At 38.6% G+C, this 16,046-nt stretch overlaps 1 protein-coding gene and 1 pseudogene across 1 annotated transcript in view; one reads left to right on the forward strand and one right to left on the reverse strand.

Annotated features, from left to right (window-relative positions):
* The window catches only part of COG3 (component of oligomeric golgi complex 3), a 31,900-nt gene extending 18,100 nt beyond the window's left edge, over positions 1-13,800 (forward strand). The window contains exons 15-23 of the mRNA XM_071550916.1: positions 592-716; positions 2,371-2,460; positions 4,208-4,328; positions 6,624-6,712; positions 6,812-6,946; positions 8,117-8,192; positions 9,602-9,729; positions 10,317-10,415; positions 11,614-13,800. Coding sequence (XP_071407017.1) covers positions 592-716; positions 2,371-2,460; positions 4,208-4,328; positions 6,624-6,712; positions 6,812-6,946; positions 8,117-8,192; positions 9,602-9,729; positions 10,317-10,415; positions 11,614-11,643 — 893 coding nt within the window. The 3' untranslated portion in view covers positions 11,644-13,800. The remainder of the gene's footprint in view (positions 1-591; positions 717-2,370; positions 2,461-4,207; positions 4,329-6,623; positions 6,713-6,811; positions 6,947-8,116; positions 8,193-9,601; positions 9,730-10,316; positions 10,416-11,613) is intronic.
* A 1,407-nt stretch (positions 13,801-15,207) lies between these two features.
* The window catches only part of LOC139677914 (uncharacterized), a 34,418-nt pseudogene continuing 33,579 nt past the window's right edge, over positions 15,208-16,046 (reverse strand).

Genomic DNA, 16,046 nt, shown 5'->3' on the forward strand with positions numbered 1-16,046 from the left:
CAGAATTATTATGAAAGTTACTCAGGAGAAACACTTTTTTATTGCTGCAACAACCTCATGACAAAATTGTTTTTTCCATTATTTTTGCAGTTATTAACATGATGTCTAAACCCTGTATTTTCTGCAACTGTTTAATCTATATAGGATTATCCCCAGCAGAAAGGAAAACATGAAGTAGAATTAGTGGAATGGTTTTTTTCTTTTTTTCCTCAACATTTCCTGTAATACTCTGATCTCTAAGCACTTTTTCCCCTTTTATGTCCTATGCTATTTTTTCAGTAATTGACTATTTCAGTTGTTCAGCTGAGTGGGAGGTGTGTCGTTGGAGACATGCCTGTAAAAGTAACTCATTAAAAAGGGTCGAGTTGGGCCATCCCTGAAAGCCAACTTATGTCTTACAGCCATGTGCTCTGTTCACATCAGAACTCCAGTATTGATTTGCACAGAAGGAAAAAAAAATTAACCTGTTTCAGTAAAAGAAAATGTCTTATTACTGTGTAGTCAATATAAAATGCAGTTGATATTACAGTCTCCTTTGGTTGAAAGGACAGATGAGCAAGTTTTTCATGTGTGTATTTTGCTTTTAAACAGGTTCATCTGAATCCCTTAATCCTAGGCACCAGACCACGATTTCACCAGCAGATCTGCATGGAATGTGGTATCCTACTGTCAGAAGGACTCTAGTGTGTCTCTCCAAACTGTACAGATGTATAGACGTATGCAAACATTTCTTTATCTATTTTTTTAAAGTTCATGCGTATAGCACACAAAGTTGCAAAGTGTGTATAGCATCATGTCAAAATATTTTAATATAAATTAGAAATGGACAGTTAGTGACCTCTTATCATCTCTTAGTCTTTTTGCTGCTATCTTTATGTAAAACAGGAGAACTGAAAAATTTAGGTCATCATTTCCAAGACAGTTGTGTATTTGTTGAATTGGAAAAATGGCACCGATTTGTACATCTGTTGTTTTGCTATTGCAGAAATAATTCAGTGTCTGACATTCAAGATACTGGTCACACCAAATTTGAGGAGTGAATAGGAAAGAAATAATAAAAACTTCTGGGTCAATTATAGAGAATGATTTTATTGCTGAAATTACTGGGTGAACGTGTTTCTTTGTGCTTTGCAGGACATCGGACAAGGTGATGTTTCTGGTGTTAAAAGTGATGACTCTATTACTTCTTTATTTTGGAAATGTTCTGAATTTTTTTTTTTGTGGTAGATCTTTTCAAGTTCCAAAATGTAGGAGACATTTCCAAAGTTTAAGAAAGTAGAAATCTTCATGTCTAACAAAAACAAAAGCAGTGTTTACTTAACACATATTTTGAGACTTGCCCATTAGTATCTGTTTTATTGTCTCTCACATAATAGAATAAAAGGCTGATAAGTCTCTGAGGAAAATAATGCAAGTGTTTTTTGTTTTCTGTATGTGTTGTATCTTTATTAGATACATGCTGTGCATTTCAAAGTGTCTTTGATGGGTGTTATATGAAACTGCTACCAAGATGCTAGTGCTTAAAAAGAAGCTGGAAAATATCGATGCTTTATTGCTTAAAATATCAATCTCATTAAAAATAGATGAGTATTTGCCCTTGTTTTCAGCTAGACCTTTGGAGATGAGGTTGTTTTTGTGTTGTTTGCAAGGCTCATTTATAGCATGTCTGCACAGAGTTTAATTTATTTTCCCCCTGAGGTCCTTTAGCAGAACTGGTACCCCCTGCCTGCACCCTGTAGGTAGGAGAAAGCATGAATGAAGTGGTGTTGGCCAGTACTGGAGCGGTCAGGGCTGTGTGTACTTTGTTGCAGTGCTGGTGGAGGTGAGTTCTGCTCCTACAGCAGCTCAGCCATAGGATGTAGTTGCTGCAGCTTAATGAGTTACTTGTGCCACCCGGGCCATGGCAGCTGTCATGTTTGTTTACTCACCTGTCGCAGATGTGAGGTAATTTGAGTTTGCTTGAGGTTAAGTTCACTCGAATGATCTCACATCGTTGCAGGTGTAACTTGCATGCACAACACAGGTGGTTACCGTGGCACACAAAGTGTCTGGTCTGGTTACTCAGCAAACATCATTCGTGCTGTTGGCTGAGTGCATGAGTTGTCACTGGTCATGTCACTACCCGGGTGCCAGTTCAGAGCTGGAGGGTAAGCAGGACAACCTTGAGTGTGCACCTGTATCCAGTCTAAGTGCTTGTAACAAGCTTTTGTATCACGCCATCCTCTCTTAGTGCTTTTAGACAACATGTTTGTGGCTTGTTGATCTAGAGGTTTATAGGTTGATAAGCACATTGTTCACAAATTGCAACTCTTAAAATTCTGCCTGAGCTCTAACACTCTTTTTGTCGGTCTGATTTCCTCCTCCCTGCAGAGGGCAGTGTTTCAGGGATTATCACAAGAGGCCTTATCTGCCTGCATCCAGTCGCTGCTGGGAGCTGCTGATTCCATCAGCAAAAACAAGGTCAGAATCTGTGGTATGTTTTGCAAGCCCCCTCCCTTCCACCCCATGTATATCTAAAGTCATGAAGCCGTTGTTCAGAATTCTATTGAAATCTTAGACAAAGCATGTTGGTCTGCCCCCAGAGACCTGACAGATTTGCCAGTTCTTAGTTACAGTTAATGTACTGCAGAGCAAAGATAATGAGTCACGTGCCAGCCTATCTGAAAAGGGAAATAAAGATCGCAGCAATCGTGTTTGCAGGCTGCTCTTAACTCGTGGGAATTCAATGAAGTGACGTCTAATGAAAAATTTCTGCTAAAGGACTCTGTTTCCTGTATTTATTGTCACTGTCTGTTACTTTTTTCTCTGCCTCCATTGTTTGTTTGAATTTTCACTGGAAAGATTTTTTAAGTATTCTCTCCTCAGAACTGTTTTATCAAAAGGTCTGATCTGATGTGTTGCTCAGATTCAATGCAAATTCAAGTCATGTTAAGTACTTAAGTTTAAATAGTTGGAATAAGCTTTCTTATTTCCTGTCAAAATTCTTTTAATACAAATCCTTTAATTCCTTACAGCCAGGAAGTGAATTTAAAAAAAGAAATAGACTAAAATTGTTGGATTTTTATAAGCAGTAAGTACTTAGTAATGAGCAGTTTTAGATGAGATTAGAAACGAAGGGCTGTTTTGAGTGTCCTTTGAAAAATACCTGTTAAACATAGTACCTCTAAAACCAAATTCAAACTGCATTTTAGCTTGAGTAGGTAACTATTTCCTGTGTAATTGATTCAGAATTCTGCAGTTAAATATCCATTCCAGCACTGTGTCCCACAAAGTATTGTGGAGAATGAAACTTGTTGTGCCATGAACCCTAGATAGATTGTCCCAGAACTAGGATCTGTCCTACTTTGTTCTTGATGCATGTTAATTTAACATTATCTGGTGAAATGGTACATAGAAGAATTAAAAAAACACCAATAAAACGAAACAACTCAAGAAGCCCTTCCACCACTTACTTATAGTGATATTTTTATTTGTTAAAACTGCATATTTTAACATTATATCAAGGAAAGTTCTCTTCCAGCTTGCAAAAGCAAATCTGAATTCTTGAGTTCTCCTCCTTTTACCTCAATGAGCCATGAACTTCAAAGATTAAAACCAGGATGCAGTATAAAGCACGTAGCTAAAATAACAAGCAGTGCAAAACATCCTCTGGGTGGTGTGAATATGGCCTTGTTTTATTCTATCTTTGCTGCACTGTTTAGAAATTAACTAAGCTTTGTGTTTAATGACGAGAAAAATGCCTTGTAAGACCTTTGCAGAATAGCACAGTTAATCAAGGTTATTACAGGAACATTAACTGTTTAACTGTTTGGCTTTTTTTAGTCATCGTAATGATTAAAACAAATTTAGAACTTCATGTTTTTCAACTATAAATTATATGGATTACATTAAGTAATTCCTAGCTCTTAAGAAGAATAAGTTTGTATCTTTCAAATAGGGGATACCTGTACTTAATAGAGAGACTTAGCAATATGACTGTATAATCTAATTCTTCTAAGAAATCTGAATAAAGTCTGCTTCTGTAGAGCAGTGTATTAGGAACAGTACAGAAGTGGGATTTGTTGATTCCAGAATGTAGTTAATGGCACTACTGACTAATGGAAAAAGCTTGTTAACTAATAAAAGTGGAAATGTTGGAACTTTGCTCTTCATCTAATTGTTTGAGGATTTTTTATACGTAATGCATGTTCTTTCTTTTGTGCTATAGACCCAGGTTGATGGACAGCTTTTCTTAATAAAACACCTTTTGATTCTTCGTGAACAAATTGCTCCTTTCCACACTGATTTCACCATTAAGGAAATTTCCCTGGACCTTAAGAAAACTAGAGGTACTAAACAGTTGCTGGCTACAGAATTGGATGTGATTGTCCTCCCTTAATGTGCCAGCAAAAGTTCTTGGTTTATTTTATGTTCACTTGCAATGACCTGTATGCTTTTTCTAATCTCTTGCTTTGTTCTTAGCTTCGCTGAAAAAAACCAAAAACCGTTCTCTTACTGAGGACAATTCAAGTTTTATCTAACAAATTCTTTTTTTTGTATGAAATGCATTTGTCTGCTTTTTGCTGCTGACCTAACTTATTTATCCGGTCCTTTTTAAGAACAGCTAAGTAACCTACATTTCTATTGCACAGAGATGTCTTTCCTCTCTTCTGACCTGTTAAAGGAATACCTTTTGTTACTGATGTTTAGCAGGTGAATTTATCAATACATCGGCAACTTGCCTAGAACAAATTAGAATTCCTAGACGTTTCTGTGAGGTTTTTGTTTTGGAAAGGTTTTCCTATTTTGCAAGTTCAATAAACAGTATTGTTGAATGGTATTATGTAGCAAGCATGTCTGTTCTGGGAAGTGAAAATAGAAATAGTGGCCATGGTCACGGTTTTTGAAATTGTGCTATGGTTCCTTTGTAAAATGCAGGAAAAAAGCTCTCAATGCAAAACTGAAGTGTTGTGCACTTTCCAAGTTTATAAAGGTAATGGGAAAAATTAGTGGAAGCATGTCAAATTTTTCTCTTTCCATTCCAGAAGAGAAAGCTAAAGAAATAACTTCTCTTTCCTGCTGTCTACTATGCTGCTCTCTTAACTTGGAAGCAAGCAATTCTCACACTAACCATTTCACTTGTTGCACTTGAACATCAATGAAACCTCCCACCTGTTGAGTGGTTTCTAGTTGACTGGAGGGTAAAGGGCAAATACATCCTTTTGGTGTTTCGTCCTGGCTGGCACACAAGTTTGTTTTCCATCTTCATTTAATGGAATAAATTTTTGTGCCAGCCAGTGCTTTGCAGATGGTAGTGGTAAGTAATGGAAAACACTTTCTTTATGTTGGGTGGTGACAGTGTTGTTGAAAAGATGTACATTGTGCTAAATTCTTACGTGGTGTAGCATAGGCCACTAAGGCTTTTATATTTGGGTTGAGCTGTGGAAGAAAAATAACATGGCTAATAGTTTTACTGTGTTGTAGCCAAACTTTCTGCACATGGATTTAAGATTTAATTTGGAGTTTATAGACAAAGGAATGCTGCTTAATGTAAAAGTCATGCTTTGGCCCAATTTTTTTGAAGCAGTGTGTTAAAGTTCATGTAACTGAAATACACAGTGGGAGAAGGGACTTTTGCACTGAAGCTCATAGGCTTCTAATCAAGATGTTGGGCTGTCTTCAGAGTTGGTGAAGTTTCTGGGAAATAATTCAGATAATAAAAATAATTGTTCTCTGTGGTCCTCTTTAACTGTATAGGAGTGCAGATTCTTCATTCAGTGCTAAACCTACATGCCTGTGTATTTGGTATTCCCTGTTTATTTAATGCCCTGTACAGCACTTCTTTAGCTCTTATGTCTTGTTTCCCTCCCATTGTTTTACACAGCAAGTGGGGCACAGAGTTGCTTTTGAAAAAAAGAAAAAGCAGGTGGATGTGTACGACTGTAGGGCAATAAGCTGTACTGAAACTACTGATAATTTTCTTTTTCCCAATTTGACTACATTTCAGGTTGACAACATCCTGTTAGCACTATAGGAGTATTTTCAGTATCTTGTATTAATTACAGACACTGTTGCTTTTTCTTCTTGGAACTTCTGTAGAGAACATAAATATGAATGTCTATCAACCTTGACGTTTTGTTGTTTAGTTTATAACTAAAACAATTAAGCGCAGAGGAAGAAAGTGCCAATTCTAAGTTACTTCATGCAACTGTGCTTGGTTTTACCAAGCAACATGTGAAAATTCTGCATATTATTTCTAAATGCTTAACTACGTAGTTTATGTAGAAGTCTTTCACTTGTAGATGCAGTAACAAGGAGAGCTCACACTGTTTGCATGCTCATAGCACTGCAGTTGGTATCAGTAACTTGTTACAAGTTTCTTGTAATGTATTTATCTCTTCATGTTGTGCAACTATTAGATTCAGGTTTACCATAGGTACAATCAAAAAATAGTGGATTAAGCTTTGTGTGCTTTTGTACATGTGCACTTGGGCATCCACTACTGGCAGTACTGGAGTCATTAATGTTACAGTTATAATAATTTATGCTGGGCTGCTTTTTATGTGTAAATGAATGATTGGAGTTTGTAATTTCTGGAGTGGAATTGCATTGACTTACAGTATGAGTGACTTTCTGATTTGCAGATGCAGCATTTAAAATCCTGAATCCTAAGACAGTTTCAAGATTTTTTAGACTAAACAGCAACAACGCCTTGATACAGTTCTTACTGGAGGTAATATGGAGTCTTACTGCATAAAAAAAAGTTAGATCATTTCAGTGTGTGGTGATCTCTGGCAAATAAAATGAAGAGTATTGTTGTCCTCTGTTCAAGGGTACTCCAGAAATCAGAGAACATTATATCGACTCTAAGAAAGATGTGGATCGTCATCTGAAATCAGCCTGTGAGCAGTTCATCCAACAGCAAACCAAACAGTTTATAGAACAGCTGGAGGAGTTCATGACAAAGGTACAAATGTGTTGTATGGTTGTTAACCTGACTGAAATACTGGTAGCACAAGGGAATTGGTATTTAAGTTGGATATAGGAGAAGCTGCTAGTTCTGTCTGATTAGCTGAAGGTGATGAGCTTTCCTTCAACAACAATCTTCCAGGCATTTTTGAGATTATTGGACTAAAGGAAAATGACATAGTTTGTTTTTAAAAGCAGCCCTGTGCTCTTAGATCAAGACACTTCAATGTTTGAGTTGAAATGGGTTTGTGAAGGTTGGCAGGAGCTTTCTTTTTGCAGGAAAATTCCTACCTTGACTGCGTTTATAAACCTTCAAAACCAATATTGGATCACGTGTATTCTTGAGGGAGGCCTTAGAGTATGGCTGTGAAGTGTGTTAGAATTTTCTATTCTCAGCATATTTTACACCAATGAAGTGTTTGCTGAGCAGGCCTTTCCTTAAAAGTTCTTCTTGGGACCAAAATCCTTGGTAAAAGTTGGTTAGAAAGATTAGGCATCTGAGGGAATAGAAACAAAAAAGATGCCTTTTTACAGTACATTTCTTTCTAGAATCTGCTCTAGAGCTCAGGATTTCTAGGTATCTTGAGAACAACCACACAGCAGAATCTATTCTGGAAAATGAAGAGTGATGTGGATCCTTATGTGCTGAGAATAAGTGACATGACCTCTCAGAAACTGTCCATTTCATGGACAGCAGATATCCCAGCTGCTGATTTTTGAGAATTTAGAAGATTATAGTGTTAAATTTACTGTTGCCTGTCATGCTGGGGTAGGGGTCAGTGGCGTGCCTAAAATATGAATGGGTAACTGGTGAGACTGATAGATTGACTGAGTGATCCCAGTGATTCATTGGGAATCTGGGGAGTTTGACTAAGCTGCTTAAGTATAAGTCTCTTTTGAGGTTTTGTATCCTTTGGTGCCTAAGCGTCTTTGTAAATTTAATCACATTTTGAATTTTACTTTCAAGAATTGATCACAGTTGTAATTTTGAATCGCTTTTCTGTCACACTGCTTCCCCTGTGTGTGGTTAAGTCAGGCCATAGAAGAGAAAGAGCAGGGGAGATTCTGTACACTGTGATATCTGACAGACTTGTGCAATTTTTACTTGGTCACTTTGTTGTGAATTCAACTGAAAGAAACATCATTTTGTCGATTTTACATTTCTTAGGTAGCTGCTTTAAAAACAATGGCCACTCAAGGAGGTCCCAATTACAGCCTATCACAGCAACCTTGGGCACAACCAGGTATTTGCTTTTGTTTATATTCAGGTAACTATTAGGAATCTGAAAAGGTGGCCAGAATAACTTGGACTGTGAGACTGTGATTGATTTTGAAAAATTGAACAGTTTATCTTTTTCTTGAAAATCTTGACTTCCATTTTAACCTGTGTGGTAGTTTAAATGTCTTAAGCCACCTCTAAATCAAAACCTGACAAACTTGAGAATATGTATTTAATTGGCGCAGTAGATGAATGCCTATCTCTCAAGCCGTGACTGTTTTTGCCTGTAAACAGCATTTCTGCAAATGCGTACAGAGTGTGCCTGAGGAATTACCTGATTATGTTATGAGAAAGCTTTTGCTTTTGTACAAAAGAATGAATCTGCCTTGTAGCCTTGTACATTTGGTACCTACTTTCTTTTCAGTTTTCCTGTCACTATGCAAAAATGGAATCTGGCTTTGTTTCCCTTTTTTTAAGTATTCAAATGTGAATGCTTCATTGGAACATTTGGAGCAGTTTTAGATGTTCCTGGGTTGTTTTGCTCTTCACATTACAAAGTTGTGCTTCTGGTTGAAAAAATCTGATTATTTCAATTCATACATTGGAACTCTGTTGCATCATGTTCTTAAGATGCAAAGCCAGCCATATACATACATAATTCAGTGCTGCTCCATGGGTCAGACACTATCAGAAGCTAACTTGAGCTTCTTCTGCTTCTCCAGGAGTATTTTTAGTGTTTGTTTGGAGATAAGTATGTGTGTAGAGGCAGATCTAAGTAGAGCTTCTGCTGTTTCTTGGAGTCATTTGTCTGGGAAGCAGGATTAAACAAAATATTTGGATATGGCAGAAATTGAGGAGGGGAAAAAATACATAGTATATTAACTTCAGTAGCTTAAAACTACAATATATATTTCCCCCTTGGCCTTTAAGCAACGATCTTGTAAAATCGTTAAAATTCCTAGCAATAAAGAAAGAAGGTCTTGTCTGAGATAGGATTCCTGTCTGATTGATTCAAAATCCAGGTGTCTGCAGCCTTTCTTCTCAGAGGTGTGCCTGTGGTCAGTAAGGAGAATTTGTGATATTCTCTTCTGTTTTCTAGCACTGTTTATTTCCCAGGGTTTCTTTTCCAGGTAAGTTTTCTAGCAGGAAAGCCTGTGTAGAACTTGGTTGCTGTTTAAAGGCTGTGACTTCAGAAACCTCAGGAGGATGTGGTAGCTTGCAGAAATGGGTTGAATGCATTTTCTGCAGTGTCTGGCACGCTGTAGTCATGTGACAGGTTTGATACTGCACACCCCAGCTGCCTCCTCTCTCCCTTTCACTCAACCCTGTGGTGATGATCAGCCCCAGTAAAAGTGAAGGTGATTTTTTGGAGTGTAGTGTTCAGCTAGCAGAACTCCATTTTAGCCTGTTAAGCATATTTTCTTTTACTTTCAGCAAAGATCAACGATCTGGTCTCTTCCACTTACAAGACAATAAAAACAAAGCTGCCATCAACTTTACGAAGCATGTCATTATACTTGTCCAATAAAGATACAGAATTAATTTTGTTTAAGCCTGTCAGGGTGAGTATTGCTGGCAGGTTTTCCTGTGGGTATTTCATGATGGTATCTTTAGCTTAAAACCCCCTAAACTCAAACAGCTATCCTGCTCTCTGTTTTACTTGGCCCACATAACACACACACCACAGGGAAGTAACTGGTGGTGTTTATTCTGCACACCTTCCACTTGGCATCCTATGAGCTACCATGAAGAAAATTAACTCTGTCCCAGCCAAAACCAGTTCAATTTGGTCAGTTATACATGGGCAGAAGCACCAGAGGCAGAGAGGATGACACAGATTCAATGAAAAACCTACTGTAAACTACCAGGAGAACCAGGCTTGAGTTTTAGGATTCCATGTTAAGTCTTTGGGACTCAGTGTTCAGTTTTGCACATCTTAGCTGAAGTTTTTATCTCATGGCCAATGTAAATTCCTTGGAGCTCTTTATCAAACCAGCTTGTTTTAGAAGAAAAGTTCTTAAAGCTCAACCACTTCTCCCTGCCTGATGCCTTCACTTGCTATTCCATGTACATTGTGTTTATTCTGGTTCATGTTTGAGATTGGTGTTGTGTTTTTTAATACAGAGGTTTTTTTTCTTTTGTTTAAAAGAATAACATTCAGCAAATGTTCCAGAAATTCCATGCTTTGTTAAAGGAAGAATTTAGTGATGAAGATCTCCAGATCATAGCTTGTCCTTCAATGGAACAGGTATATATTTAAGCCCTGTGTTTTATCAGTTGCTCTTTCATGTGACTGGCTTTTTTAAACATTGATTTTTTTCATTTTTAGTATTTCCAGTTCAGAATCTTTATTTATTTATTATCCTACTTAATCCTGGATGATTGAACTTTTTCTGAACTTCACACTCTCAGCTAGAAAAGGGCTTTGTTTGGTGTTTTTTTTAATGAATATCTAATAGATTTTCTTAAACCAGAGTGGTGATTGATGTTGTTGGGGATTGAGTTGTACAACATTGCTGAAGAGTTTTGCCATTTCTGGGCATTGTCTTTTTGGAGAGATAGCAAAGTCGGTGAATACGCCTTAAAAAAAAGCCTGTGCATTTGAAGGCAGTCTTGCTTTTGGCAAATACAAAAAGCAGCACCTTTTGCATTCAGAAAGCATGAGAAAGAATTACTAGAGTGCATTTCAAGTAAATTGCGTTGGGAAAATGTGCAAATGTTTATGGAAGTGTAACCCCACGTGGCAGGTAAATCTTTAGTCTCACAGATATTGGGTATAAGAATTCTCTGTATTAGGATTCTCTGACAGAAACCAAGTAGGTTTTTTAAAATGTCACTTTGGCCTTAGTGGTCTAGGGAATATGGATAGCATCTTGCTTATCACAGGATACCAATATTTAAACAGGTAAACTAGTTTGTGGATTAGAAGATGTTTCCTCCAGTGAATGTGGCCACAGGAATGAGTGATAATTGTCCTGGAGCACAGAGTAGGAGTGATGCACCAGAAGGAGGTGGCTTTCTCTAATTTTTTATCTGTTATACATTAAGGTCATATATCCTACAAACTGAATTGTACAGGAAACCATATTGTAATCTGTGGGAAATGAGTATTGTATAGGATCCCAAATGTGTTTCAGATGTCTGAGATGAAAGTTAACATTTTTGCCAGTGTACCTGTTTTTTGGAATTTCTTGACAATATGTGAAGTCATCTTAGAAAATTTGACACAGTAGGTTGTGACTGCTGAAGTGAGTGGTCAGCATGGCCAACAGTTGCATTTTAAAAAGCCTGTGAGTAGGCATTTGACTGGAAATTTTGGCCAGTTGTTTTATAGCTGTCTTGTCCTGACTAATGTGCTTTCTAGGAATCCTGTGCAAAGGTTAAAGTTTAACACATCTGTTAGGAAACTTAGGTACTCTAATGTAGGCTTTCCTTTTGTCTTTCAGGTGAACTTACTGTTATCGATGTCTAAGTAACCCAGCGGTGAGGCTGCTTGAAATAAGCTTCAGCTGAATGCCAAGCAGTGAAGGGAATGCAAAGACATTTACTTGAAGTAAACAAAGGATCCCACCATGCAGTCCTGTCTGCATCAAAACTATCCAGACTGCTTAACCCTGTTCTAGGGGAAAAAAAAAACACAAACAGGTTTATTGATTTGTTCAAGGTCTTCCTGTTCCGAGACTTCAGAAGTGGGCAGGAGAAAACAAAACAAAAACCCCTTTGCTGATCACTCTTACAGAAGCTCAGTTACTGCCTTATCCAGATGTTTTCAAAGTTGAAACCTCTTTTTTAATGTAAAAACCGTTTTTGCTTTCCTTTAATAAGCTGATGTATGCGATGGAAAGTCACACTTTCAAAGACATGCCAGAAATAAAGCACAGGGAATCAAATGAAAGCAGTAAGAGATATTTGTGAGAGCAGAAAGCGATACTTGTGAGAGCAGTAAGAGATATTTGTGAGACGTGGGAGATAAGCACTGGTATGGCTGTTTGACTTAAGCAGGCATGCCCTGAGTTTTTCTTTAACTCCCCATATAATCCTGGTAATCCACTATGTGCTTGAACATAATTCAGAGGTTCTTAGTTGGGAAAACTTTACTTCCCACATGGGAAGTGTTTCTTGAAACACTAGATGTGCTGTTCTTCTTACACTGTTCGGACTGGGAGCTGTGAGGTCTGACCTGGAGTTCTGCTAACCTTCCTCCATGTGAAGAGTCTCAGGTCCTTGGGATTTGCAATAGAAAGCTGTGCAATATAAGTTGTGATGTTTCTAGGAAACTACATGTTTTCAGATGCTTTACAGCAAAGTTTATGATTGAGGTTCTCAGGTACTTAGTTTTAGGGTAGAGTTTTTTTGCCTTTCCCAAGATCAGATGGTGGTGTCCTATTGTTTTAAGTGGGAACCAGGAATGGAACTTGCACAGCATTTGTGCCCTGGAGTCAGGGGGAGTGGGAATGCCTGAAATTGAATGTGCAAGGCTATCAAATTAGGATTGTGAACTGAAAATAAATACTTGGTAACTGGGAAACAATGCGCAATGTTCAGTATACATTAGTTGGTCATTAGTGCAGAAAGTTGAATTCCAAACACCTGGCCACTAATGGAATGAAACACTTCAAGCAGCTTCAGGGTGTGTCAGTGTGTAAATCCTTATTGGGCAGAACTGCAAAACAAAAAATGTAGTGAGTGACACGGCAGATTTTTAACTTATGTGTAAAACCCGTCCTGTCCTTCTAAATATGAAGAAATTTCCAGGCACATTGATGGTATTTTGATTTAATAATTTTCCTGTTGTAAATTACATGGCTGAAGAACAAGATGGTAGGATTTAAAGCTACCACAAGGAAGTGTTGCAGCAGTGGTGCTGAGGTACATAAATGGTACTCCTAGAACCTTAAATGACACCTTAAAAGTTAACTAAAGGAACTAACAAAGAGGAAAACTTGCCCTTTCTCTTCACTTATGTAGAAATACAGGCTGTAAAATAATGTCCAGTACATTGTAATATATGTATATTTGTTTTTTATAAAGTTTTTCAGAAGGACTGCATCATCACTGTACAGAGTTATGGCTGACTTAGTACAGACATTGTACAGAAAAGACATGAAGGGTAAACCATGGCAGTAATCACTCTTGCGGTGGGGATCTTTTTCTCTCTTAGTACCCAGACAGCTCGAGGAAAGCTGGTGGAAAGATTAGAAGAGCAATCAGTTTATACAGCCTGTTTGCTAAGTGACCATTTGTTTAAACATGTACAGTTTCAGATATTTACGTTTACAAATAGTGTAAATACTTTCAAAGATTAATTTAAGATGCTTTATATTATCTGACTAGAAACTTGCTGTTTTTAATTTTTTTAAATAAAAATGTTGCCTCCTATTTTGGTCCAAGAGTAAAGCTTTATTCTGTATCCTGAGGCTTGTCTGTCAAGATAACTGTAATACAGAGACAATAAACATCCTGTAAGCACAGGTGGTGCGTTGCTGAGAAGCATTCTTTTTTTAGCAGTAAGAGAACTGAATTCATTTGGCACAGATATATACCTGAGTGCTGAATGTACAGCTAATGGTTAAATTAATGCCTCCTTATGGTTATAATAAAAGTAAGTTTGTATTTTCTTTACTGACAAGTGATTTTGTATAACTAAATGATCTTTTTCCTTACAACTTTGTTAGGGGGAAGAAACCATAACTGTAATACAAAAGTATATTTTAACTGTTGGCTTTTACTGAGAGAAAACTTTGGAACTGGTGGCAGAAAACACAAGTAGTTTTGTATTTGATGTGTTCTTCTTGCCTGGTTACTCGCAGACTCATCAACCCATAGTTTCTCATTGCTACCATAGTGTTCTTCTGGCCCTTGGTATTGTAGCAGCATATCATCCAGAGGCTTGTGGATTGTCTCCTATATTGCCACCATGAAGTTTCCCTTCACCCTCTGTCTTTGGTAATGTCATTTGAATGAACTAACTTAAATAGAAACTCTCCTGTGGAATTCAGTTTCTGTCTGACAGGTATGGGGCAGTGATGTGTGACTACAGCTTCTGAGGTGCTTGGAGCCTCCTAAAGAGGTTTGGCCTTTTGGATTGCATCTTATCAATGAGGTGAATCCCAAAGCAGCTGGCCAGGCATTCACCCTTCTTTTTGTACAGCAGTGATGCCTGCAGCATAACCTTACACTGTGCCATGTGTTTTTCAAGCAAAACTTAATAGTCCTTTCCTCAAACTTCATGCTTGGTATTAACAAAAGTTATGCGAGTACAAAAAGGTGAAAAAGAGAGTCTGTGCTGCTGAAGCAACTGCTGGTGACTGCAGGTAGATCCAGCTCTGTGTCCATAAACGCTGCTTGCTCCTACTCTTGTGTATTTTCATCCTCATTGGGCCCTAGAACCAAGCCAACACTGTGGAGCAAGTAACATCTTTCATATAAAGAGTTCTAAATAGAACAACACAAAAAAAAGAATCAGTTGGCCCCTTTCTGAGGTGTCCAACTATGCCCCTAGGCCATGGGAATTGCCATCTTTCACCAACTGGAGCCTGGAAACCCAGGAGACACCTCATCTTTCCTCTGTTGGGTTGACCCTGGTCCCTGTACCCAAGCTGCTTTTTGCCATCCCGTCTCCACCAGCCCATTCTGGCTGACAGCCAAAGCAGACTTGTCAATCACACTTGGTACAACCAGTTCTCAAAGTTTCCAGTTCATCAGCTGTAGGATGGAAGGCATCTGCTTCAAAGCACCACACATTCGCTGTGTAACCCCAGTGATCAGACTATGATCCATCAAATGTCAGCTGAGGCAAACTTGGTGCTACAAGGACCTGATGTACAGATAGGCATTGTGAGCTTGAAAAAAGGAGATTTATTTTCATTGTGAGGTGACTTACCACCTTGGTGAAGGGAAAATTGATCTAAAGTGCTGATACAACTGCTTGCTGTGAGCACTAATATCTTCATTTCAGTATTTCATTGCAGATAGAAGATGATGAAATGCAAGGAGTGATATCACTGAGAAAGGGATTGCCAAAAGTATTGCAACATGGTCTAGTTTTTGCACAGCAGGCTTCTGAGCTGAATTTTTTTAGACTGAAGGAGAAGCTTGTCTTCACTTTCTGACCATTTCAGTAGGTGGCTTTTCTCTGGGTCTTTCAGCTGCAAAGAGAGCCCCTGCAAAGTGAAGAGTGTTAATGCTAAACTCTCAGAGGGGAGGCCGAGTGGAAGAGCATCCTGTGTCTCTTGGAACCCAACCTTTCACATTCACCCATGTAATGTGTCATGTGTGCCCATTCCCTTCGTGCCCTTGGAGCACACTAACACTACGGTTCACCTTTGCAGCTCATCCTCTTCTACCACCTGTAACAAGGGGACTGAGGAGCTAAACTCATGACTTGAGCCTACTCTGCTGGGAGTGGGCTGCCCAGAAGTAGTGGGGCAAGCAAGATGATCTCCCTACCTAACACAGCAATCGATTGTGAGAAGTCTGTATTTTGGAGATCACAGAGCAAGTAGCCAGTGCTTTATGACTCTGTGTACTTGAGGGCTTGTGTACTTGCCACCGTTCTGAACAGCTATGGCAGAGGTCTGTTTCCCTCAGCAACATGTCTGTGGTCACATACAGACTCTTTCTGTGAGGACTCTCAACATCTGGTTTTTGCCTGCACCAGGGAAGACAACTTGAATCCTTTACCCTGCGCCCTCAGCCCCCAACCAAGCATGAGCAGCATGTGACCTGTGTTTCAGTGGTGACCTGTTGTGTTTGCAGCTAGTGAAGGACTACACACCACACCACTAAGGCTTAGTCACAGTGGCCCTGAGCAGGGCTGAGCCCTGGCCAGAACAGCATTTCCATCTCTGAGGAAGGGTCAGAGGTGGGAAACCTGCGT

Source organism: Pithys albifrons, chromosome 1, assembly GCF_047495875.1.
Source record: "Pithys albifrons albifrons isolate INPA30051 chromosome 1, PitAlb_v1, whole genome shotgun sequence".
Classification (NCBI taxonomy): Eukaryota; Metazoa; Chordata; class Aves; order Passeriformes; family Thamnophilidae; genus Pithys; species Pithys albifrons.